Raw genomic sequence first — 26,128 nt, 5'->3', positions numbered from 1 at the left:
AGGCCCAAGGGTCAGCTTAGCTCAGCATATTTGCATTGTGAGCCTTTCTGGCCTGTCTCCCCCTTGATTTTACACACACACACACACACACACACTCTCTCTCTCTCTCTCTCTCTCTCTCTCTCTAATGTGGGTTGCATGCAATATGGATTTGTGTTATGTGCATGTGTCAAAGGTGGGACTAAAGGTAAAGATTTTATATATATAAAATGGTATTTTTGCCTCTTTTAATGTAGGTTTAAGATGGTACAATCCATGTCCTCTCTCATGTAGACAGGGCTTTTTAATTTTCAAAACCAGGGCCATGTGACGGCCTGATGTGCAGGATATCTGTCCTCTACATAAGGTTAGATACACCATCTGGATATCTGGCTCAAACATCATGCTGGTCAACTGATGAGGTATCTGCCACTACACACAGAATGGACAGTCTGGAATGAAAGTTTGATGTTGGCTGACAATCTCTGTGCATGCATGGCCTGGCTGATGAGTGAACTGGTCTGACTTTTGGCCAGATGATCTGCAGTGGGACCTATTCTATTCAAGTATCAGATGCCTCACACACGTGACCGGCCCAACCTCCCATAGTCATGGATATTTGAAGATGCCATGGGAAAACTGAACCCAAACCATGGTAAGAAAGATTGGTTTCAACAGTCGTGGAAAACTTCCATTTCCATTTCCCATTCCTGCACAAGGACCAGTTTAATAGCCTGCAGGACCACCATTATGGGTGCAACTTGGGCTAGTTGGGTCGGACTAAGGTTCAACGTGAGCCCGACCCAAACCCGGATTCCTCTATACTCAACCCTAACCTGACCAGAATTTGCTCAACCAGCACACTACCCAACCTGACCCGACCCAAACTTGGGGGTTTGATCTTTGCAGCCCTACTAGACATTGCAGTCTGCGAGACCACCTTGGTGATCAGTCCCATTCATTTGGTGATCCCAGCGGTGGATGGTGCACAGTACAGTCCAGTAGGACCAGCCATATCATTATGATGAATCCATGGTGGGATCTCAATCTAAACACATTCCACACAGATTTCCATTCAGTTTCAGGGTTGTCTTATCCTGTCCCACTATCAATGATGCACATCAGGCCATTCTGGAAACACCGGCCAGTCGTGATCTCTGCCGAAATCAGATGCTGATCTTGACAAATAGATGGACATTTCAACAAATTCAACGCAGAAATAAGATGCTGATCTTGACTAATAGATGGGCGTTTCAACAAATTCAATGCTTGGATTGGTAATAATCACCTCTATCAAAATTTCATATATGTTTATTATCAGAAACATCATCCCTCTCTCACTGGGAGAAGCCTTGCGCCTTTTTGAATTATATATAGGCGACGGTATATAGTACTCTGATTACAAAATTTTACTAAAGGTAATCAAGAAATCTATTGAGGAAGAATTACAACACTGTCCATAGAACAGCATGACATTATTCTAACGAGGCTTACCGTTTGGTAGACCGTGATGTTGTGAGTCTTGTGACTTCAGATGGAGGGTCCTGTGCGTATAAACCACCCCTTTATCACCATTGACCACCTGCCCGCTTCCTCTCAGTATCCTGCATTTTGGAAACAAAAACAGCCCGGATTGGTTGCTTGGGTCGAACGTGTAAGGATATTCTGACAGAGAATTCAGGACCCTCTTCACACTTGTGCTAGTGTTGGATTAAGATATAGGTTTTGTTGTCCAACTCGGTTGTTGGTGACTCAGGTTGTATCACTGGCACAAGTACAGTGTGGATGAGCCACACCAAACCGGTCTGGAAATTTTAGTGTAAATGAATGCTGTGCAAGTGTGACCGACATGGACAAGCAACACAGCGAGTCAGGGTGAGTCTGCTTTCGATATCGCCAATGTGGATGAGTCTCGCTATATGTATTGCTGATATGGACAAGTGATGACATGTGACTCAGCTGATTGGAATGAATCCCAATGGACTCATCCATTTTGGACTTATGACCTGACTGGCTTTCTAATTGGGCCCTGAATCTTCCCTTCTAGGGCTGTTGTTGCGTCAACTCAATATCGAATAGTATCTTGGATCATGAGTGTGAGAGATCATACTATTATACTGTCCATAAGCTCAATAGAACCTTTGACAAGAATGTTAGACCTTAGGATATAGCAAAGCTTGGAAAACATTACAACAAGTGAATTCTCCTCCATCCAAGGTCTTCCCCAAAGAGCACCCTCTCACAACAATCACCTTGAATCCCAACTCTCACTAGTGATTGACGTTCTTTTTTTTCTTTTCTTTTTTTTATTCTTCTTCTTTTTTTTTTTTTCCATTTCATTAGTGATTGACCTACACCTCTGGAAATTGTTTCCAAATTCAAGATGGATTTCCAAATAAAAGATCCATTTCTCCTCATCGCCATACAATGAGCCCAACCCCTCTCCATATTCCCATATTTCAAGCAATCACCTTTCTCCAAAGTGCCTCTTATTCTTTGCCAAATCTCCACCACCTTTTTGAAGTAGGATTTCTAGAGGATTGAAAAGAACATGGACCCCAAGAAAATATCATAAAGTTGCGGGTCATTTCATGGGAAGCCGCATTTGGAAATTTCTTATGTGGCGTTTTAAGAACGTTTTGCCCATAAAACAACGTGAACCTTAGCTGTATGAAGCTGGGGACAGCATCAGTTGCAATCCTCTAGAAATCCAAAATTAAAGGCCTTTCGTCCAAACTAGCCGTTAGAAAGTATTGTAAACATTGGGGGAGTTACTTTTGTAAACAGGATTAGGTTCAATTTCAAATTGTAAACCCAGCACCATAAAAGGTGCAGTGTTGGATTTTCTGGAGTTTGTAACATACCATCGTGTTGTTAGAAGTCCTTCAACTCCAACTGGACCACGAGCATGAATCCTACTAGTACTTATCCCAACCTGTTATGTCATTAAACAGTCCGGAAATTCAGAAGTGCCAACAAATTGACAATGTCCATGCTCAACACCAGAACTTATTAGAATGGATTGTACCTCTGCACCGAGTCCAAAACGAGCTCCATCACAAAAACGCGTACTTGCATTGTGAAAGACAGCAGCACTGCCAACAAGGATGAAATGGCAAACATAAAATCATCTTCACATGTAAAGGAGTGGAGGCCGAATTTTGGGGATAACCCTGTTAAAAACTAAGGCTGCATTTGGCTTTTTAATTTGATGAAGACTAATAGACCAAAGTGGAGATGGGCACTAACCCCCAACTCGCAATTGCTATTATTTGAAGTTCAAGTCAAAAGACATGGAATTGCAATTAGGGGTTTGGTTATCATGATGAATTAAATGGTGCTATACACCCTCTAAGGTCATTTCCTCTATTATGAACCAAGCAACGACCAATTCAGTTCAAGAGAGCATCCATAGGCAGAAAACAAACACTCACTTTCACCAAGAGGATATGGAGAAAAAGGTCATGTTTCCAAGTATTCAGGATGAGAAAAGTAGTCAAAATGAAGTCACTTCTCTTTCAATTCCGACTTGAAAGCAATGTGATTGCAATTTGGATCCCAGACCCTTGTTATGAATGCTAAGGAAACTTAAATTTGGTTAACTTCATTTTATTAGACAAAAAATGCAAATCAATCCAATAGTGCTTTGAAAAGTGTTTCAAGAAAAACTAGCTAAAATGCAGGAAACTGTTTCAAGAAAAATCTAGCTAAAACTCAAGAAACACAAGGACTAAAGATGCAACAAACTCCTTCTGATCAACTTTCCAGCATTACATACAAATGGCCATCTATCTGGTATTGACAAAGGTAATTTGAAGACTAAAATATTTATGGTACTTTCTCCAAAGTCAATTGTTTTTAAGCATTTAAAAAATAATAATCAAGTATTGGTTGTTTTCATTTTTTCTGAGGTCAAAATTTGAGGCTGAGAATGATTTCTTCATTTTCTGTTTGAAGATCTGGAGAGATTTTCGGTGTGTTGGGTGATGCCTGGTTCAGTGGCACTCCTGATTGATGCTTGGAATAACTGCACTTTTAAAACAAATCTGAGTCAAGGGGGTCACTTTCTCTTCAGGCTAAACGAAGTGTTATCTCCTGGGCCAAGGTGCTCAACTTACATAAGAGAGAGGACCTCGTGGGTGACAAATCCATGTAGTGTAAGAACAGAAGCCTAGGTTCTCCTGAAACCTCTTTACACTAAAGCACGTGCTTTGTCCAAAAAGTATACACATTGAGATTTCAAAAAGATAATGACGAAAGCCTAGATACTCATTGAAAAGAAAACTGCCTATTAGTTTTGTCTGAATGAATCCCTTACAACTCATGAGATGACTAATTAACCTAAACCTTTGAGTGAAGCACTATGGCATGCTACTCTAGTAAGCTATGCATATATTCGGCTCGCTTATGTTTCTAAGACCTGACAGAGTCCTTGGTTCTCTTGCTGGGTGACTACATGAGGAAGAATGGCACTTGCAGATCTGTCAGAGGACGGACTAGGTCACTTGTAGGTGGAGTGCTACTCAAATTCCTTAGTTTGCTTGATTGGGTTTCCTTGTAATTTTGCCAGTGTAGGGTGGGTTCCTCACCATCCCTTCCCCTTCCTTTTCTTTGGTTTGTATCATCTTTTAAATAACTGGAAAATGTTGATTTTGATTTAGCAGGTTCAGTCAGATTTCGTCAAGTCAAGACATAAAAAGAGGTGGAGACAGTAATGAGCACAGAGGAAATACTAAAGCAAGACAGTCAGTAATAACCCATATGCAGTTATGCACAGACAAACAGGACCCTGCTGTTTCCTGCATAGATAGAACATACTTCCAGGCAATTCCAAGTGTCATAATGAAGTGAATCACATAGGGTTAGTACTCATAATAGACAATGAATGATCACATGGGATTAGAATTACTCATAATAGACAATGAATGATCACATAGGATTAGAATTACTCATAATAGACAATGAATGATCACCCTCCGACCAAGCCATGCATAATGTGGACCCACCACGAACATCATTTCACAAGAAAATCACTCATCAAGCGGGTCAACTGTACGATAACAATCAGACTTGACGAGTTTCTGATTCCAATGTAATCATGTTGCCAACTTCATGAGTGTACCAGCTTTATTTTTTTTCACCAGGTGATCTTCATGGTAGGGGGCCATTGTATGCATGCTCACACTGTAACAGGTTGTAAGTGATCATCTCACATTAATAGAAATATCCGTAACTAAGAATAAAATGGAAAAGCACATGTCATAACAAAAGATGCATGGTTCAAGAACAAAGGAAGCGCGTCTTTTATAATAGTATATGAATATGAAATAATAGCAGAAATACATGTATACCTGTCAACCTGACGAAGGAAGACTTCTGCAACTACAGGATCTTCAGCAATTATGCAATCGGTGTGTGCACTGAAAAAGCATCAGGGTACCATAATTAGATCGGTTTATTGCCAAATCCAATATTTACAAATTAAATTTTTTTTATACAGTGAAACAGTGAAAGAAGCTTCTTCATATCTCTCAAATGGAAGTTGAAAATATTTCACCGTCCAAACAATATCACAATTGGGGGTTGAGGTGTTATGAGATGGTAGAGCATGCCTTCCATGGCAATGTATATGAGCAATCGCAGAATGTACATCATCCACAATTTCAACTGTACAAGACATTGAATTGTATTCATGATGAAATGATCGTGCCCCTGGAATATCTAATGCAGCAGTTGCTCTTGGTCCGCCATATAAGGTAACGCCTGGAAAGAGACGCAGGAGCTGGTAAAGCAATCATTCTACATGCAATGGTGTGCTAAAATAACTTTGATATTAATTAACTGACAAAATGTGTTCAAAACTCTAGAATATTGCAGTAAGACACACATCAAAAGCTACAGAATACAGCATACTGGATTTTCTTTTTAATCTGACAGTACAAAACCATTCACAATTTGCCAACTTGCATCCAGCTTCAATGGTTTTAGAATTTGTTTCTCCAAGAGATTGTAAACCTAGCCTAAGATAATAACAGAATGGAATAAAGAGCAGTTCTGTGATAAAGAAGTTTGCTTTCACCTAGGCACTGGCTGATCATAACGAAATTCTGCACCCAAAATTGGGCAAAGCAAGATTTGCCCAACACGCTTCTGCTTTTGATTCTTTCAATAACTCCAGAAAACCCACTAGAATTGAAACAGAGGTGTTTGAGTTACAGCGGGCAAGATTATACAAATTTTCAGTGGTTCCTAAAAGTGCCACATTTAATTGGAAGATGCAAGAATACAAAGGTTACTGTTTTCTTTAAAGATCACGAGTGGTTGTGGAAATGTTTACAGAACACCATTTGGTGTAAGAAAGTTGGACTACAGAACTGCATTGGTACATTCTTGTCAGCAACTGTTGGGAACAGCAGGATCCGACATTTTTCTTATTTCCCATATTTATCCAACCTCACTGTTTATCAGATATAAATTCATAACCCTATCTATCACTGTCAATAGCATATCACTCTGTTTAATTTCTTCAAGAGATATCAGATACACCTTCAAACTTCTTCTTTGAGGTTTTTATAGAGTTCCACGAAGCATGAAGCGAAGCGGCAACAAGTTCAGTTGCAGGAGTGTTTCAGAATGTTAGCAAGTATAAACAGCTAGGAAGCAGGAGTCAGAATGCAAGTCCGAAGTGCAATTAAAAGCATTTAAGGAACCTAGTTAGAAGGATCCTGCAAACTTCAGTTTTTGGAAGCTCTTACGTGTCTCTACTCCAAGCACCAATGTTCCTTAACATTATACTAACCGACTAGAGAACATCTTAAATTACCAGCCATCCAAGGCTGTAATATTTATCTTCACAGTAATTTGTTTCACTTAAATGTGATGGTTATGTGCTTGTTAAAAATATAAGGATATGTTTCCTATCAATTTCCACTAGGCACTAGAGATTTCAACACTTCGACACTTGATATCCATATCCCTCTTTCCATTGAAAATTTTTATTTGAGATTTGCTTAAACAAACCATTCCCAATAAGAACACAATCAGCTTTATTGGTAAGAAAATAGGATACCATTGATTACCTAACAGAAATTCTTTTAACGAGCGCCAGAAAGAAACGCCAGTCAAAAGTTTGAATACTTCCTAGTGATGGAAGGCAGCTGTAAATACATATTTCCTTTCCATGAATTAAATTTTTAAGTTTAAAATTAATCTCAGGCCCGCAAAGTAGTAATTTTGAAACAGAAAGGCGCACCTTGATTTTTGAGTTCCAAAGTAAGCTCATTAAGCTCACCATTCTTTAACAAATTCTCATGTACTAGAAGTGTTTCCTGAGAACAATGAGTTGAATGAAACTCAGCAGCCATGGTATGTCAGGAATGAGCTCAGTTATGAGAAATTTACAGTATACGTTCACAATTAATGTAAAGCTAGATTTGTAACAATGCAATCATACGAAAGCCAGGACAACCAAGCATGCAACTGTCATTCTTAAAGAAAGTAAATAAGAATTATTACCATAGCATTACAGGCTGCAGGATAATCTATCTTTGCGTCCAAAACAATGCGCTTTGCCTTGTCCATATTAGCCGACTTATCAAGGTAAATATGGCAAATTCCATCTGTTCAGAAGACATGGCAACTTTACTGCAAGTCCAATTCATGGCAAAAAGTATAGCTCCACAAGATCGAAGATTCTACGGTACAATATAAAATACCAGCACAATAAGTTGGAGATTTTTATTTTTTAAAAAATCTTACCAGCATGACCAAGAACAGGAATTTTTGTCGACTCCTTAATCTGAGAAACAAGCTTATTACTGCCTCTTGGAATCACAAGATCTATCACATCATCAAGCTGGAGCAGATTAAAAGAATTTAGTGAAGAACCAAGGTGTTAGAAAATGACAGCAACTTCTGGTGTCCTCTAATTTGATTGCTCACCTTGAGTAGATAAGGAATCTCCTCTCTTGAAGACACTAGTCCAATAAGATTTTTACCCACTTTATCTGGGATGGCTTCAGTGATGACCTAAAGAAAAGGAAAAAAAAAGTTTTTTTTTGGAAAGACGATAATCCTATAGAAGGATACTAGGTTTCAACAAACGAACCTTGTGCAAGATTGCATTAGATCGCATGGCTTCTTTTCCTCCTTTCAGGAGAAGCCCGTTCCCACTCCGAATTGCTAATGAAGCTATCTATTCCATGCCACAAAAAAAAAAAAAAAAAAGACGCAAAGATGAATTAGACTCAAAATAGAGCTACAAGAAAAGCATAATTCATCATATGGTCGTACACTATTAATCTCCAGCCTAAAGTTAAACTATCCCTTCCTCCCTCTCTCCTCCATTTGAAAACAGAACATAAAAACATTGAATGAAACAAAATATCAAACTTCAAGCATCAATCTAAGGACATGCATATTTGGTAAATATATGATCCACATCTATAGACAATGTAATGGGCACCGACAAAGTTGTGGAAGATAATGAGATGTCACTGATAAATCTAGATGAATAAGGGCACTGATACAGGATAAATGATTTAATGTTAGCATGCAACGTGGAGATTATGAAAGAGTCCATAAATTAATTCAATTAACAAAAGATGTTAACCTACCAATTAATTAAGAGTAAACAATATGAAATAAAATCTGATTTAATCTAAATCACATGCCTGCATGCTAAGAAATCACATAAATCAATTAAAACTATGACCGATGGAAGGATAAAACTTCCAATTTAGTGTAGGCACATTCCACACTCAATGGACAGATTTGTATGTTTTATGATTAGGGTTAGGAAAGGGGAAATTTTGAAATTAGGAAAATTAGGGTTCATGGGAATTGAGGATTTTGGAATTAGGGTTTTTAGAAATTTAGAAAAATAGGAAATTGAAGATCTAGGGTTTAGAAGGTTGTAATGGAAGGGAAAAGAGGAAGACAAGATATGAAGAGAATACCTTTCGAAGATGAGAGAGGAATGATGTAAGACGAAGAATACCTTTTGAATAAGAGAGAGGAAGGATGTAAGACGAAGAATACCTTTTCAATAAGATAAGAGGAAGGATGTACCTTGGAATCTACCACCAAACAAGTTTCTACCCTTCTACAATTTAATTGGAAGGGAGAGTTTTTTTTTTTTTTTTTTTTTTTTTTTTTTTTTTTAATAATAAAAAACCCTATAAAATAAGGAGGAAAATTCCTTCACGCAAGAGAGCTCCACTCTTCTTCTTTTTCTTCTCAATAAGGTTAGAACTCCACCCCCCTGTGCTTTTATAATTAAAAATTTGGAATTAAATCCAGCATAATTACAACTATACCACTCACTTAAGTAAAGTGACCCATTATCCTAAATAAGAAACCAAAAAACATATATTATCAATCTCAACTATTAAATAACTCCTAAAAATAACAAAAAACATAAAGAAAGTAAGATCAGAGTCCAAGAGGCCCAAATCTAAAAGATTTGGTGGCCCGATGGCCTGATCTACAAGATCCAATGGTCAGATCGACACGAAATAGAAATACTATGACTAAAATTATCAACTAAGTAGCCCACATGCATCATCCCAAGGTGGAGTCTTCCTGATGCACGTTCAATGCATGTGGGGTCTTCAAAATGGCCCGGCGGGCCCCATCTGGAACTCGTCTCCCATCCACAAAGAAAGTTACGCCGATGTGGGTGGTCGTCTCCATCTCTGGTACACTCGAGTAGGTCCTTTGATGTCCCCATTAGGCACTCAAGCATATAATTGTATGCATGCATAGAAGAGAGGAAGAGATTGGAGGAAGAAGATGAAAGAAAGGGAAGAGAGAGAGAGAGAGAGAGAGAGAGAGAGAGAGAGAGAGAGGTTTGGAGAAAATGTGTGTTAGGGCTCCCAACCCCACACACATTTTTATTATAATACTTGAGTTACAATAAAGTGCTCTGCAGGAGCACCAAACACTCTGTGAACATGCACACACAAAAGGACACATAAAAATAAAAAATAAAAACCTTATAAAAGTACATCTATAACTCTCTATATGCATCTCAAAGGAATTCTGTCATCTCCAAGTGCTCTATAAAACAGGATGGAATATGCAGTCATCCACTAGACCAAAACCCAGTCATTAACATCGACCTTCCAAGCAAATTAGGCAGTTCGAAGGACTCAAAGAGCAGGTCCCTGAAAGAACAGCAAGAAGGATTGGACCAAAGTTACTAGAAGTGACAACAGTTCGGCAGCAAACTGCAAGCTCACACTTCTCACAATTGGATTGCAGTTGTTGACACTGGACCAATCTAGGACAGTGGCATGCAATTACTTGGGGGATTTTTATTTTTATTTTTCAATGATCACTAATAATTTTTTTCACCCAGAAAAGATTACAAAAGAAATCAGGACATAATCCTCATCACCTACCGACCAAGACAGAAAAAAACAACCCGACAAGTGCAGAAAAAAAGATAAATCCCAGGACAGAAGACTGTCACGAAGCGGACCGAAAAACTTGGGGGGAAATTTTGTACACCTACAGTCCAACACACGAGATAATTGACACAATTATTCATAAATATGAGCACCAAACATGGAAATGGTTTGCAAGATGTTAGAAAGTACCTGCGCCTATTAAATAAAATAAAGATATAAGATACAATTATGATAATCAAGCCAATAGCCCTCAAGTTCCTCAAGTTGCAGCCAAAAAAAAAAAAAAAAAGTCTAATATCCCAACTGAAAATCCAAGTGGAACCCAGCCCACGAGCTTTTGAAGATCCATATGTTTAGGGTGTTCTGGTGTGCACTAGATAGGTGTTATGCCACCTTTATCTAAAAAATCTAATTTTCTTTTGCAACTTCTGGAGGTCTCCTCTGACCTCTTCTCTATTGAAACAACTCGCTAACAACCCAAATGATGAGTTTGTTATTGAGATATGATCTTCAATTCCCTCTTTCATCTTGTATTCTCTTTCAATATCCATCAGCCAAGATTCTTCTATGTCAACCATTGAACATAATAGCTACCACATGTTCACAACTATGACAATCAAAGGTCCAAGTCTGACTCCACCATAAAAATGCTACCAATCATATGCTAGTCGATATTCGGGCTCCTCACTTATGGATAGTCAGGTTATCGTGCGATAAAGACCCACAAGTTAGGGGGAAAAAATCAGATAACAACATATTTTTGAAAATCTTTCTTATAACATTCAAGCTCTAGAAATCTTTTTTGAAGCACTAGAATTTTAGGTTGCATACTTATTAAATGGAAATGAGTATACAAATTGTGCTTCCTTGGCACACTTCTAAAATGGATTTTCTCTGCATTTGAAACTTCATGTTCCCTACTCTCCCATGCTTTCTTACCCACTCCTGACCCTTCTCCTGTTCCTAGTCTGACTCTTGCTTTTGGAGACCATCTGTCGACTCTCTAACAAATTGGAAAAAGTAGGTGTTCTAACAAATCAAAATTGTTTATGATAAACCTTATTGATAGATACAGTACAAAAAAAAAGGCAATATTACTTTTCTTTTTAAAAACCTAGATGTTGTCAAGAACATAAAAGAGTCAATAGTCTTCCAAAAAAATGAACAAGTCAAGATCCTGGTTCACAATTATTCACCGCGCATGTCTGAACTCTTATTCAACCTACAAGTTATAATAAGCATAGAGCATGCCAAAAGATAAATAATAAATGCTTTTAGAAGGAAAGACAAACAATGAAAAGCTCAACTGGGAGCATATTGAAGAATTTTTGGGAGAGAGTGGGATTCTTATAGTGCTCAACTACTGAAAACAAGTCATATCTTCATACCTGAACAAGTGCATCAGGTCGAGACTCAAAAACAATCAGGAGAACGCCCAAGGGACATGACGTCTTATCTAATACGAGCCCATCTGCAATCTGGATACAAAACTATACTTGAGAATTTTAAAGAGAACGGCGGCCAGTGCAAAAAAGAAGAAGGATATGAGCTAATCTAGATTATAACCATTCTGCAGTTTCTAAAGCAACCTCACTCTAGAAGAATGCCAATCAAGAGACGCAAAACTTATAACATTGGGAAGGAAAGATTAAACAAACCATTCCCCTTACCTCTGTTCTCTTCAAAACATAACCAATCGGCTCTTCCATGTCTGCAAGTACACGGATGGATTTTGACAGACTTGAGATCTGCAAAAGAATAAACTTATATAGATTGGACTCAATGAAAAGAACACAATCCTTTAAAAAGCCAAATGACCTGGAAAGCTTTCAAGAAACAAAGAGAATATTACCATTCTAGAACAACATCCACACGGAACAAATTTGAAAATCAGAATATTAAACTTTTTCAATGTAGGAGAAAATCCAGGCATGAGTAATAGGATCCAAAATATAAAAGTCATCCATTGGACGAACTTCAGTAATTCAGATATGCCTTGCCTTTCCTGGCTTCAGAGTTAAGCGCGATAGTAATGATTTGTCATATCCAGCCTGCTGTGCAGCTGCAACATCGGCTTCATTCTCAACAGTGATCAACTTCTCATTTGCATCCAGGGCATCAGCAATGTCCAGTAAAAATTTTCTTCGGTCTTGCGAAGATAGGCCCTGCAATGAAAAAAAATTGCATATTTCACACTCAGACAATGAGAATCACTTTCTCCAAGAACAAAAAAAGACAGCATGCTTTATACATTTAGGAGTTAAAAGAAGGGACATGCTTAAACTTTAAAGAGTTACACGTGTAACAGCTGCCAAAAAATGCAGAAAAAGAAAGGGGAAATTTTCAAACACAAGAATGCAACCCTTGTCATCAAGGGAAATAATGTGAAGTTACCTGAAGTCGCCTTGAACATTCCCTTGCTGCAACTGCCATCTCCCGGGCGCCAACTTGTTTACGTGGACACCCTAAAATTGCATGCTGATGAAAGAGAGTGCCAACACGTTCTCCTTGAATTACTTTTATGATGTTATCAGTACCAAAACCACTTCAAAAGAGATGGAAAATGAAATAGAGTTCAGCCAGGTAAATGACAGAATACAACAGTAGCTGAGAACTTCAGTTTGCTGCCTAATGTAGGTAAGTGAAGCATTTGACTAGAGATTGATTCGATGCTAACGTTTCAACTTGACATTTTCTTTCTGCTGTTTTTTACGAAATGTCCCAGATTAGTTGATTCCTTGGAAGTTTCCTTTTTCTGATTGATTAAAAAATTTGAAACGCAGCTATATAATTAAAATTTAAAATCGATTGCAAATCCCAAGTTCAATATTGTTCTGTATTTGTAATTAAGACTAAGCAGATACAATTTGCTATGTGAATTAATTGAGCTTACATGAAGCATTTGATTTGAAACCAATTCCATGTTAATGTTTCAACTTGACATTTTCTTTCTAACATTTTTACCAAATGTTCCAAATAGTTGGTGCTTTGGAAGGACATGTACACTAATAAGTAAAGCAAACATTCCTGTTTCTGATTGATCAAAAATTTGAAACCCTACTGTATAAATAATCTTTAAAACAGGCTGCAAATCCAACCTTCCAATGTTGTGCTGTATTTATAATTAAGATTAAGCAGATAAAATTTTCTATGAAAATCTGTGGATCTCTCTCCCTATTGACAAACAATTTGATTAAGGACATTGCTAACCCAAAGAGTTAGACAAATGCTATATGATCATGAAGCCAATTGAGGACATCGTGGAAGTTTTAAAATGATCATATAAACATTATCAACTTGAGGTTTGTTGCTACTATGAATATAGTTGAATTAAAGGAATATCAAAAGCTAAAAGCTTAAGCGCACATCTAAAGTACCGAAAAGGATACTGTCATATATTGAAAAGAATAAAATGTAGAGAAGTACCTGGTAATAACAACAGGGGTCCCTGAACTGGCTGCACAAACAGCAGCTTTTACTTTAGCAGTCATACCCCCTCTTCCTACCCTCGATTTGTCTCCAAATGTTATCGTCCCTTGATGTGTCTCTTTTACATATGTATATATAAGCTTTGAATGAGCTTCACTAGGAGGAGCACTATATAGGCCGGCCACATCACTCAACAGAACAAGAAGATCCGCTTTTAATTCCAAAGCCAATAGAGCTGCTAAACTGTCATTATCCCAAAAGATACCAGAAGAATCCTGCACCAAATTCTCATCATGAGAGAAATCATGAGATGAAAATAATTTTAATTGAAGAGAAAACATGGTTTTTATAAAGATATTATAATGCTCGTTATAACAGCATTACAACACTCTCTGGGGCACGTCTATTATGTCATGGGGGTGCAGTAACGGTCTACATTGTAGCAAGTTATGGCCGCTGAAAGGCCGATATAAAAAGTTATATTGGCAGTTATTCTGGTAGTTTAGGCCTTTTCTTTGCAGAAAATTGCCATTTTTTTACAATATAGATTACATAACCAGTTCAGGCAAGACTAAAACCTCACATCAGCAGCACTCAAGCCTGGGTTCCCATCTAGTTGGGGTGTGCACTAACTAACCAGCTCAACTAACAAGCTGGAAGCTCTTTTTCTTTCATTTATTTATTTCTTTACAGTTTTAATATTTCTAATTATTAAATTACATAATTAACTAAGCTTAATTTAAATAATATTGGGATTTAATAGTAAACTAAATACTAATTATTATTAAAGTATGATATACTTTTCTACCATTCAAAAAATCTCACGGTATCACACACACACACACACACACACACACACACACATCTCAACAACAACATCATCGTCGTCGTCTAAAGCCTTATCCCAATTGCTTGGGATCGACTGTACAAAGGCAAAAAGAAGAAGAAGGAAATAAAAAAAAAAAACAACAACAACCGGGCTGCCAGAAGTTAGCCACACACACACACACACCCTAATCAGGAAGCCCACTCCCGATATACAATAAGGCCCTATAATAGAAGCAGGAAAGACCCATAGCAATTTCTGAAGCAATGATTGGTCCTCTTCCTGGAATGCCTTTGTGCCAAGAGAAGAGCAGCCCCTCCACTGTACCTAGCATCACCCAAGGAATTTTAAAGACATCCAAAATGCCATCCCACAAACCTCTAGCAAAAGAGCAGAGAATGAAAAGATGCTTCACCGATTCCTCATCGTTCATGTGGAGAGGGCAAACATTAGGGAGAACCATAGCCCGCTTACATATGTTATCAATGGCAAGCACTCTTTTCCTTCCTATGAGCCAAGCGAAGGCCGCTACCTTTGGTGGACCTCCATAAAACCAGATTGGACCTGTATGGCAGCACTTCACCTTGATTGATATCCAGGAGATGACACTATAAAAGTATTTCACAGAGAAATTGCCCAATTTGTCTTTCAACCAAATCAAAGAATCCTTAAGACAAGGCATGGCAAGATTCCTTGGAGGCGATCTAAGAGACGCAACAGCTCATCCACCTCGGCATCGGAAAAATTATATTTATATATATAATACAATTTTCAAAAACCAATGGTGGGGAATCTTTAATGGCTGATATTTCAGTTCATAATGCCCAATATGTAATAAAACATATATCTTTAGGTAATAAAATAAACATCGTATAATTTATAATGGCTTATATAACAGCACATAATGAATTCAGCCCCTGGCTATTATAGCACATTACTGGTACTTCAGACCTTGGACAGAAGGAACAGAAGGATTGGAAGCCACACAGTGCAGTACATTTTTTGAGTTCTATGAACTACGTAAGGGTGTAAACATTCCAGACTGGGATGTGCCAAGGTCTCTCCAAGTTTGGCACAGCTTGCTAGCAAAGTGCCCATACCGACAGTGCCAACTAAATTGAGGAGAACTATATTGCCATGTTGGGGCCTTTATGCATATCCAAACCCAAGCTCGGCCCATTAGTCAATGAGCCACAAAAGTCGTACCCAAGCACAGACTATAAATCTTTGGCCCCAGCATAAATCCAGCCCAAAGTGGGCTATTACTGTCCGAATCCAGGTCAGCCAGTACATGATAAAAGAACTAAAGGTAAGCAAGGTGAAGGTGCCACTAAATGAGTCTCCAATGATGGTGTTTGTACTAGTACATGCTGCAAAAAAAATGAAAAAATGAAAAAAAAATAAAAAATAAAAAATAAAAAATAAAAAAAAATCATTCATAAAAAAGCTACAATATCAAAGTTTATTCTTCTTTTGATCATTTTCTGCCATAACTTTTATCATGAATCCTGACAATAATGCCTCCGATGATTCAATAAGAGTCTTCCTGAGCCGCCCCGGATAAATGGGAACAAAAAGAAGTGGAATGGGATTCATGCAGTTGACCCCAATAAATTGGTATAAGGCTTGGATGATGATGATTATGATATGTGAAGGGTGTACTCTACAGCCATAAGAACATAAGAATTTGTGTGGTAATGAAGTGTTTTACATGGAGATGTTCTTCAGTCTAAGCATTGGACGATTAGAGAAATTTTCTATTCATCAAGGGCATGATGAGATCGATTAGGACTTATCTGCTGATTTATGTAGCTTTGCATAAAAAGGCACCCACAAACTACAGAGTAACAATGTAGGCAGAGGGCAATCCAAAAAACTGCATATAACTCTCTAGATATTCATTTATATAGACAAAGACTCCCCATCTACATCTGTTAGGATGTCCAATACATAAGCAGATTACAAAGCATGATAAAGTAAGCAAAGGATATCAAAGTTTCCCATGCTTCACGTGAGGCTTGGTTGGGGACCTTGGTGAGTTGGAATCGTTAAATCTAGTCATGACTTGGCATTGCTACAAACATGTTGACTCAGATGATTAGCATGCAATTCGAACATATGAGAGGCAGTGATTATAGCATTAGGTGATTATTATATGCTATAGCCTATAGAGCATGTAAAATATTATTTTGTAAGTTATTACCACATCACATCTGTTTGGCTCCATATATTGTCTGTGTTCATATAATATAGTTGACCAACATGTTTGTTTAGAGTTAGTAAAAATTATACAATGCATATTTGTGTATTAAATAGAATAAATAACATAAAATTTAGTATTTGTTCTTTCTAGATTTATATATGCAATTGTAATGTAACATATCGCAAAACTTAAGCAATTCAAGCTGATATTGAGGTTGGACCAAGTCTGTTCTGTGATTTAGCTTAGCCCATGTCCTTGTTGACTCAAACTTGATGACTTTGAGTTGCCTCACCCATGTATTTAAAAACCAGAGGATGCTAATGTATTACAGAGCATCATATGCTTCTTCACACAGAAGAACACAAGAAAATAAAAGGATAATGTGGCAAATGGATTCCTTAAAAAAATGGACCTCCAACTACAAGAAAAAAAATACATTCACATGTTCAAGCAAAAGGTAACATGGAAGACAGATACCTCGTATGGAGCTCGTCTGGTACTAATTGAATCATTCTCGTTAAAAATGGGAATAACCTTCAGATCTAACAATGAATTCACAGTTTCAGAAAGCTGCATGCGGAATTCTGGATCCTTAAAATCTCTATCGGTCACAAGAAGCTGTGACGATGACACATCCAACTGCATAAATAAATATTGGAGCTGATAAAAAATTTGGAAGGCAATGGGAAATGTATAACTAAAATGTAAATGCAATGAAACTAGTAACCTAGTGCTGCAGCTAAACCAGGCAGAAGTTGAAAATATGCAGAGGAATGAGAATGTTTCGTATGCAACTTCGTTACATGTTAAAATTGCAATCGAAATGAAATAAATAGAACATTGGTTTTACACCTGACTAAACAAAACATCATAGAGAGCCATGAGGCCACTTTGTCCCACAGCTGCACAAGCCTTTCCGTCAAGTTCTTCTTCTGGTTGTTGGAGATCCGCAAAGCTGCAAAAAAGGAAAATTACAAGCGAATCTCAATGCAAAAGAGCAAGGTTTACATGAATAAAGTTGTGTAACAAGCTACAGATGTGGAAACTAAATTCACTTTCATTATCTTGCAGCAGTTAGTAAGAAGATGGACAAAGGGTAATTAAGAAAGGAAGAGAAAAATCAAGCACACCAAGCATGCCATCATAAAACACAACCATTCATTGTTATTACATCCACCATAGAACTTCCAACTGGTGCTCTAAGTGGATGGGGCCCTTCATTGCCTTTATAATTGATTTCTATTACAATGCACAATTGCACATACAGATATGTATACACACATACTTATGAATGCATATACATACATGGGGCACACACAGATGGTAGTGGTGGTGCCGGACAACCGTGGGGCATATGTAATATGTGGTTGACATCCACCCTCTTGCTCACTCGGTTCCCTGCATGATATGATGACCAACAGGTGTGCACTCTCATGTTTGTCGTTGAACCAAAAAATCATGTCGATCTAAGACTCAGGTGGGCCACAGAACAGGGAAAAGTAGGGAGGGGACACCACCCATTAAAATCTTCAAGATTGTTTGTGGGGCCCACTGTGGTGTGTATATGCCATTCAATCAATGGATCGCACAAGCCCCACCATGAAAAGGGACATTGTGAAAATCAGGCCATTTTAAAACTCAGGTGGGCCACACTAAAAGGTTTTCAGCATTGATTTTACACCATTCCCTATGGTGTGGCCCACCAACGTTTTGGATTCCACCGATTTCTAGCTTATAAGATGAACATGAGGGAACGCACACGATGAATGTAGTAGATTTCATAAACACATCATGGTGGGCCCATAAAAGTCAAGTACCACCACTATCATTGGTAGTACCAGTATCATGTGAGTACGCACACACACACACACGTATGTATCTATATATGTATAGGACAGATATAAGATCAATCATCCTTTATGGTACAGAATGTTGGCTCAATAATTCAGGAGGGCAGAGAGATTGAGAAGGATGTCAATCATAGAATTAGAGTTGGGTGGAAGAAGTGGAGATGTTCTTTGGAGTTTTAAGTGATCATTGCATATACCAATGAAGCTGGAGGGGGAATTTCATAGGATAGCTATAGGACCAACTAATGCAGGGGCATTTTCACACTGGCTCGAGTGGGGTCACCTGTGGGATGCAGGGGCACACTCAGGGTGGGCGGGGCCCACGGGGGAGGTCTCGTGTTCGAGACTCCTCACCAGGGGTGATTAATGTGCATTTCACACCGGGCTATAGTGGGGTAGCCTGTGGGATGCAGGGACACACTCAGGGTGGATGGCTCGTGTGAGATGGTAACCATGTGATTTGGGGCCCACGAGAGGAGTTCGGCCGAGGTCCTAACCCATGAGATGTGGGGCCTGGGCTATAAGATAAAGGGATTAATTCGCCATGCTCTAATAGTTCGAGCTTTTAGAGCAAGTGGTTAATTGTCCTGCATCAAATTGGTATCAAAGCGGAAGGTCTCGTGTTCGAGACTCCTCACCGGGGGTGATTAATGCAATGACATTTTTACACCGGGTTCGAGTGGAGTCGCCTGTGGGATGCAGGGGCACACCCGGAGTGGGCGGAGCTCACAGGGGAGGTCTTGTGTTCAAGACTCCTCACCGGGGGTGATTAATGTGCATTTTACACCGGGCTCGAGTGGGATGCGGGGACACACTCGGGGTGGGTGGCCCATGTGAGGCGACACCCATGTGATTTGGGGTCCACAAGGGAGGTTTGACAGAGGTCCTAGCCCATGAGATGTGGGGCCTGGGCTATGAGATAAAGGGATTAATTCGCCATGCTCTAATAGTTCGAGCTTTTAGAGCAAGTGGTTAATTGTCCTGCATTACCAACCAGGCTTTATGGGACAAAATGTTGAGTAGTCAAGGAACAACATCTTCATAAGATGAGGTTTGCTAAAATGAGGATGTTGAGAAGGATGAATGGCAAGCCAAGGACAGATAAAATTAGAAATGAATGAATCCAAGGGAACTTAGGAGTAACACCAATAGGTAATAAGATAAGGGGAAGTAGACTTGGATGGTTTGGCCATGTGCAATAAGGACCAAGAATTGCACTAGTTAGGAGTGAGTTGGTTCAAGTAAAAGGATCTAAAAGGGCAAGGACATGGGCAGAGGTAGTAAGAAAAGACTTGAGGACCCATGGTTTAATTAAGGATATGGCCTGTGATAGAATGGAATGACGGAACAAGAATCATGTAGCTGATCCCAATTAATTGGGATAGGGCTTAGATGGTGATGATCATGATGATGATGATGTTTATCTACATATGCCGTACATGGTTAAAAGACTCGCTGACTGGAATAGACTTGTTTGCCCCTGAGTTGAGTTGGGACTTGCCCAAGCAAGGGGTGACTTTGGGTATCGAACTGGTTTGAATAAAACCAAATCCGAGTCGACTTGCATGAGTCATCTTCGACTCCTCCAATTCTTAAACCATGATATTGTTAAATACTATAACACATTGGTATTTTACGTTTCATGAAGTCATCATATCTAACACCTTGTGCCATGTCAAACATTGATTGTAGCCAGTTTATATGGGATGCCTATGGTGCCAAAACATTTCGGGAGACTACCAAGAAAGAATTAGATAATGTTTTGCAATAATGGAAAAGATCTAAAATTGCTACTCCTACAATGTGGAAAAAGTTATGCACGAAATGAGAAAAGCAAATCAAACAAACCTGCTGTTGATTAATCTCCGATATCTAAGCCGTTGGCGGCCAACACCAACAGCGCCTGAAGTAACCAAAATAATCTCATAGCTTCGACAGTTCAAATCTTTGAGCTGCAAATGTTTCACCAAGAACATAGTATTGATTCAAAATATGCAGCTGGGAATAGCGAATGTGAAAGAAAAAAGTCCTCAGAAGTTCTACAATAATCTCATATGACAATTGACATGTGCAGTTAATCTTCAAAATTTGATCAGTCAGGAGTAGCAATACCTGCTCACAGAGTGATCCCAGTCTGCCCACTGCTAGTCTTCCATCGCTTCTGGTGACTACAGCTGTCCCAACCTTATTGCCAATAAATTAGATCAGCATTCAGTCAAATATTGAACTTCTCATACCAATTAATAGTTCTTATCTTATACATAAAATCTCAAATTGATTGATTGCCTCAAGGTCCCAAAGAAACTTAGGCATTTTCTTAAGGTTAGGAGTTAGGACACTGCAAGGTGAAAGCACAACACCAACTTCTTATGGATTATACATCAAAATACAGATTTAACAGACAATCCAAACTCATAAGTATACTGAAATCGAATGGAAACTTTCATAAAGCATAAATCACAATGCCAATACTCAAGATGACTAAGCAAATGCTGTACTTTTATGCAATGCCCTAGAAATTTTAGTTGACAAATGCAAAGTTCAGTAGAGTAAATGAACATATTTTGCCTTGCACCTCACAGGTGGCAATGGGGCACACATGTGCGAGATCAGGGCCGCTCATCAGGGCGATCCACCCTTTGTAGATGGCCTTTTTCAATAATCAGGCCCATCTTGTCAGCAGGTGGTCAGATGAGTGCATAGAGTTTGGACCTTTCATTTATTTTGCTCAATCTGGCCACCTGATGACCAAATTGGCCTAAATTTTTAGACAAGCCATCTAAATAGGTGGGATCACCAGATGACTGCTTCCAATCCTGTCGGCATGTGCCTCGTTGCCATGTGTAAAGCGAGAGCGAAAAGAACACAGGCTCGCTGGAGTGCACTAAACATTCCTAATTTTAGTTTGATCACCTACCTCCGATAAACCAAAGAACATTCAAACTTAAGTGAACAAATACATCTTACTGATGTGAAAATAAACCTTAAGATCTGCCAAGAGTACAACGATAAGGATAAACCCCAAGGTCATATTTGGGGTCATTTGGATGCCTGAGACTAGGTAAGTAACCTACGGTTGGTCTTGGCCCGGATTTTGAGCTGTTTTGGGCTGGGCGGTCGGGCCGACCCTACTCAAAATCTGATTTTGGCAGGTCTGGCGTTTGCGCCCCGCCCATTGACTAGGCAAATAAATTTATAAAAAAAGTTACGGGGCAAAGAGCTATGTTTTCACTTACAAGGGACTTTCTTACAAACCAACGGATTCTTTTCTGAAATTTGCGAGGGGGGAAACGCAGCTGCACCCACTGAAGGAGGTCCCCCCCCCCTCTCTCTCATATCGTATGTGACCCACCCTCTTTTTCTTATCCTCTGTGTCGGGGTCCATTCGACGTATGCGGATTGCGTATAGGTGCTACTGGATGGTGGATACGGATTGGCTACTCCCCCTGCCACCAGCCCCGTGACTGGTGGTCGGTGCTATGCGGGCCCCGTCATGAGGTATATGTTTCATCCATGCCGTTTGTCCATTTTTACAGATCATTTTATGGCTTGATCCCAAAAATGAGAGGGATACAAATCTCAGGTTGACCACACCACAGGAAAGCAATAGTGATTGGATGTCCACCATTAAAATCCTCCTAAGGTCCGCTGTACTGTTTATTTGACAGTCAATCTGTTGATTAGGTCATACAGACCTAGATGAAGGGAAAAAACAAAAGATCAGCTTGATCCAAAACTTATTTGACGCTCATTCAACACTGTTTCCTGTAATGTGGTCCACTTGAGATTGGGATATACCTCATTTTTGGGCTCATAATCTATAATGATCTATCAAAATATATGGACGGCATGGATGAAACACATACATCATGGTGGGGCCCACAGAGCACCGACCACCAGCCTTTGGCTAGTGGCAGGGGGAGTAGCCAATCCGTTTCCCTGAATGGTGCTGTGGGCCCCACCATGATGTACGTGTTTTATCCATGCCATCCATCCATTTTGGATCATTATTTCAGGGCATGATTAAAAAATAAAGAAGATCTAAATATTTTGGATCACTATTTTAGGACATGATTCAAAAAATGAGGAAGATAAAAGGTGAACCACAACAAAGGAATCCGTGGTGATTTAATGCTCACCATTAAAAACTTACTGAGGCCCACTGCAATGTTTATTAGCCATCCAACCTATTGATAAGGTTACATAAACCTGGATGAAAGGAAAACACAAATATCTGCTTGACCCAAAACTTTTGTGGTCCCTAATAAGTTTTTAATGGTGGGTGTTTACTCACCACTATTTTCTATGCTGTGGTCCACCTGACATTTGGATCTGCCTCATTTTTGAGCTCATGCCATAAAATGAGTCGGAAAATTGGATAGACTGCATGGATAAAACACAAAATCATGGTGGGCCCACAGAGCAACGCCCATTTTCTATCATGCATGTGAGAAAATAACGAACAGCCTAATCGTCCATTTTTTGTACATGTGGCTTACCCAACAGCTGATGAACTTATGTTTTGAACGAATAATCCACATGGTTGGTCCCACCAGATAAATGTCTCGCACTAACAAACCTCCGTGCCATTGGACCGAGTTAGTCTGATTGATTGTGCCATTGCCAATGGTCTGGATCAACTATCCGTGTGCCCAATTGTATGTACTGGATGCACATCCAGCAATATCTGTCCCGGTACATCAGACCCGTATAATTCCTCTATCACAGTTAGGAAAAGGCCAGACCCAGACCAAATTGTAATGAAATTTGCTTGCATTTACAGTGCGGAAGTGGCCTTCAAGTTGCAGTTATACTCCTTCCATATAGTTTGTTTGTATCTTTCCCTTGTAGTATACTTAGTATTATGAACATATTTTGGATTAAAAATGAGAATTCGTTGTTTCCTTCTTTCTTATATTAAGTTATTATTTGCATTACATGTATTTTAAATATATTGGCCTATTTTTATAGTTCACCTAATGATTAGTTTAGTTTAAAAATCAGCTTTAATTATTCATTTACATGGGGTTTAACAAAATAACGAACTTTGTCCCAAACTTTCTTACTCGTTAATCAGATTTTGGAACCATTTCCTACTCCAATATCTATTTGGTGTGAACATACAGTTTCTTAAATATAACTAACTTATAAGTTACCTAAACATAAAAACCAATTACTTATAAGCATCGTTCGAAGTATCTTAAAATATCCTTGATAGTACTATATCTCTAACTCGGTGATACCGATATCACCAACAGTTAGAAATTTCAGGTATTGACAATTTATCGCTAAGTATTGCCAATATTTTCAACAGTGTAAATTCTAGTGCCACTTGTATCGCTAATGCATCAATATCTCCATCATATCGTTACTATTTTTTAATGATAAATTATAGTTGTCGCTTGTATCTCTAGTGTATCGGTGATATTTCGATAACATTGTCAATGTATTAATATAGCCAAAAATCTAGTTATTAAAAAACATTATTTCAAATTTTTTTTATGGGCGCACGATTGCATGCCGTGTTAAAATTGTTGATGATAATATCACAATTTTATCGTTATCACAATATAGGCAATATTGAAGCTACAATCTTTCATTTCCTTTCCAATTATTAATGATTACTTGCCGAAACATTACGTGCTATCAATATTTTGTAATATTGATGAATGTTTGGTTGTATGATTGGATAAATAGATGGGATTGATGGGATGATTGGACTGATTTCTTATGATAACGAATGCTTTTAGAATCCTACTAAAATGAAAGCTTATTATATATATATATATATATTAATAATTTTTTTATTCCTAAATATATAAATATATATTTCAGCATATTTTAAAGTTTTATTAAAAACTTTCACTATTTTTGTCATTTTTCCTCAATGTTTCTTGGCATTTCTGATTATTAGAAATATCAATATTGTTTCCATATCACTAGCATACCAAACTTCTAGTGATACCGATACTTCAAACACAACGTAAAAGTAACTTACAACTTGTGAACTACTTTAATATGTAAGCAACATACCAATAAATTACAACTTAAAGAACTTATAGGCATCCAATGTGCACTAAAAATGAGTTCATCTCATTTTAAGTTAAACATCAATTGCACATTAGAGGTCATAGCTTATATTTTTAATCCCTGCCAAAAATAAATAAAAAAATGATCCCAAGATTAACTCATTTTTCAAGTGGCTCCCAAACAGGCCCCAAGAATTCACATACTTCCAACATTTCATAACTGCATATAACATATATGTTTCCATGCATCCAAGCAACAACAAATCAATAACAGAGGCTAATGCTCAAATCCACACGATTTCTATAAAGATAACAGCATACAGATTTCTTCGCAGAAAAAGATAGGGTTTGTGAAATCCAGTGCCAAAAACATCGGATCGGAGCTCGAAAACAGGGGAAAACACAGATCGTGATCTGAAATCAAAAGATGAAGAACCGCAGATGTTTTACCTTGACGACTATACGCTTCGCGTCTTTGATGAATTCCCGCTCAGGATCCATGACGTTGCAGAATCTCTCTCTCCCTCTCTCTCTCTCTCTCTCTGGAGAAAACAAAACAGAAACAGGGCCTAAGGTCTGCGCGTTTTTTCAGGTATTTATACGCGCGGGAGTGAGAAGTAAAAACATGGTTGCGTGGATTAGGTACTACCCTCGCCTATTCCAATCTCGAGACGAGCTGGGCTTCGAGGGGTTCCTGTGATGTATTGATTTCATCCACATCGTCCAATCATTTTTTAATATCATTTTAATTTATTATACTAAAAATAAGGAATATCCAAGCTCAAATGGACCAACACAATGAGTATTAAATTCCTACCGTTGAAAATTTTTTGGACGACCACGGAAGTTTTCGATCAAGATGATATTTGTTTTTTTCACTTCATCCAAGTTTATATGACTATATCAAGATGTTTTATGGAAAGTAAACAGCACGGTGGGCCCTACGATGGTTTCAATGATGGGCGTCCTTAGAAAAGTTTCTTCCTGTGGTGTGGTCTACGTTAGAGTTGGATCACCCTTATTTTTGATTCAATAATCTAAAAAAATATGAAAAAAATAGATAGACGGTGTAGATAGAATAAATACATAACAGTAACCCCCTCAGAGCCTCCGCCTGCACCGAGCTTGGAACAGGAGGGGTAGTACCTAATCCGCGCCCAGGACGGTGGCCGAATGCTACGTGGCAGTCTCTGAATGGCTAGCTTTCACCGAGGTGATTTCTGTGCCGCGGAAAATAGATATTGATTCAGTCTGCCTTTTGGCAGATGTCAGAGAAATAATTGAGGAATGTCAATTCCACACGCATGTTCTCAAGCGCCCTAAAGAAACTCAAACACAGATGTAAAAAAAACACGTTTACAAATGATCCATGACGTTTATTTGATTCTGACAACAGACTT

General features: G+C 38.5%; 1 protein-coding gene across 6 annotated transcripts; it reads right to left on the bottom strand.

Annotated features, from left to right (window-relative positions):
• Positions 1-1,326: 1,326 nt before the first annotated feature.
• LOC131252776 (delta-1-pyrroline-5-carboxylate synthase-like) lies at positions 1,327-25,303 on the bottom strand. Of its 6 annotated transcripts, none has more exons than XM_058253463.1 (20): positions 25,179-25,303; positions 20,812-20,883; positions 20,548-20,651; positions 17,702-17,804; positions 17,327-17,488; positions 13,818-14,095; positions 12,786-12,936; positions 12,392-12,556; positions 12,062-12,139; positions 11,780-11,869; positions 8,087-8,173; positions 7,921-8,007; positions 7,738-7,834; positions 7,495-7,598; positions 7,232-7,307; positions 5,592-5,742; positions 5,331-5,399; positions 3,008-3,074; positions 2,844-2,914; positions 1,327-1,583 (listed from the first exon to the last, which is right to left on the bottom strand). In XM_058253463.1, the coding sequence occupies exons 1-20, from the start codon at positions 25,227-25,229 to the stop codon at positions 1,460-1,462; spliced, it is 2,187 nt and encodes a 728-aa protein (XP_058109446.1). In that variant the 5' UTR covers positions 25,230-25,303; the 3' UTR covers positions 1,327-1,459. The 6 variants fall into 6 exon arrangements, 5 of the variants coding, with proteins under 5 accessions (XP_058109446.1, XP_058109451.1, XP_058109447.1 ...); XM_058253468.1 differs by lacking the exon at positions 25,179-25,303 and adding an exon at positions 21,936-22,017; XM_058253464.1 differs by lacking the exons at positions 2,844-2,914; positions 3,008-3,074 and having other exon boundaries at positions 25,179-25,266.
• Positions 25,304-26,128: the final 825 nt, after the last annotated feature.

Source organism: Magnolia sinica, chromosome 8, assembly GCF_029962835.1.
Source record: "Magnolia sinica isolate HGM2019 chromosome 8, MsV1, whole genome shotgun sequence".
In the NCBI taxonomy this organism is placed as follows: Eukaryota; Viridiplantae; Streptophyta; class Magnoliopsida; order Magnoliales; family Magnoliaceae; genus Magnolia; species Magnolia sinica.
The sequence above is the reverse complement of the archived record's forward strand: the minus strand, read 5'-3'. Positions and strand labels throughout refer to the sequence as shown.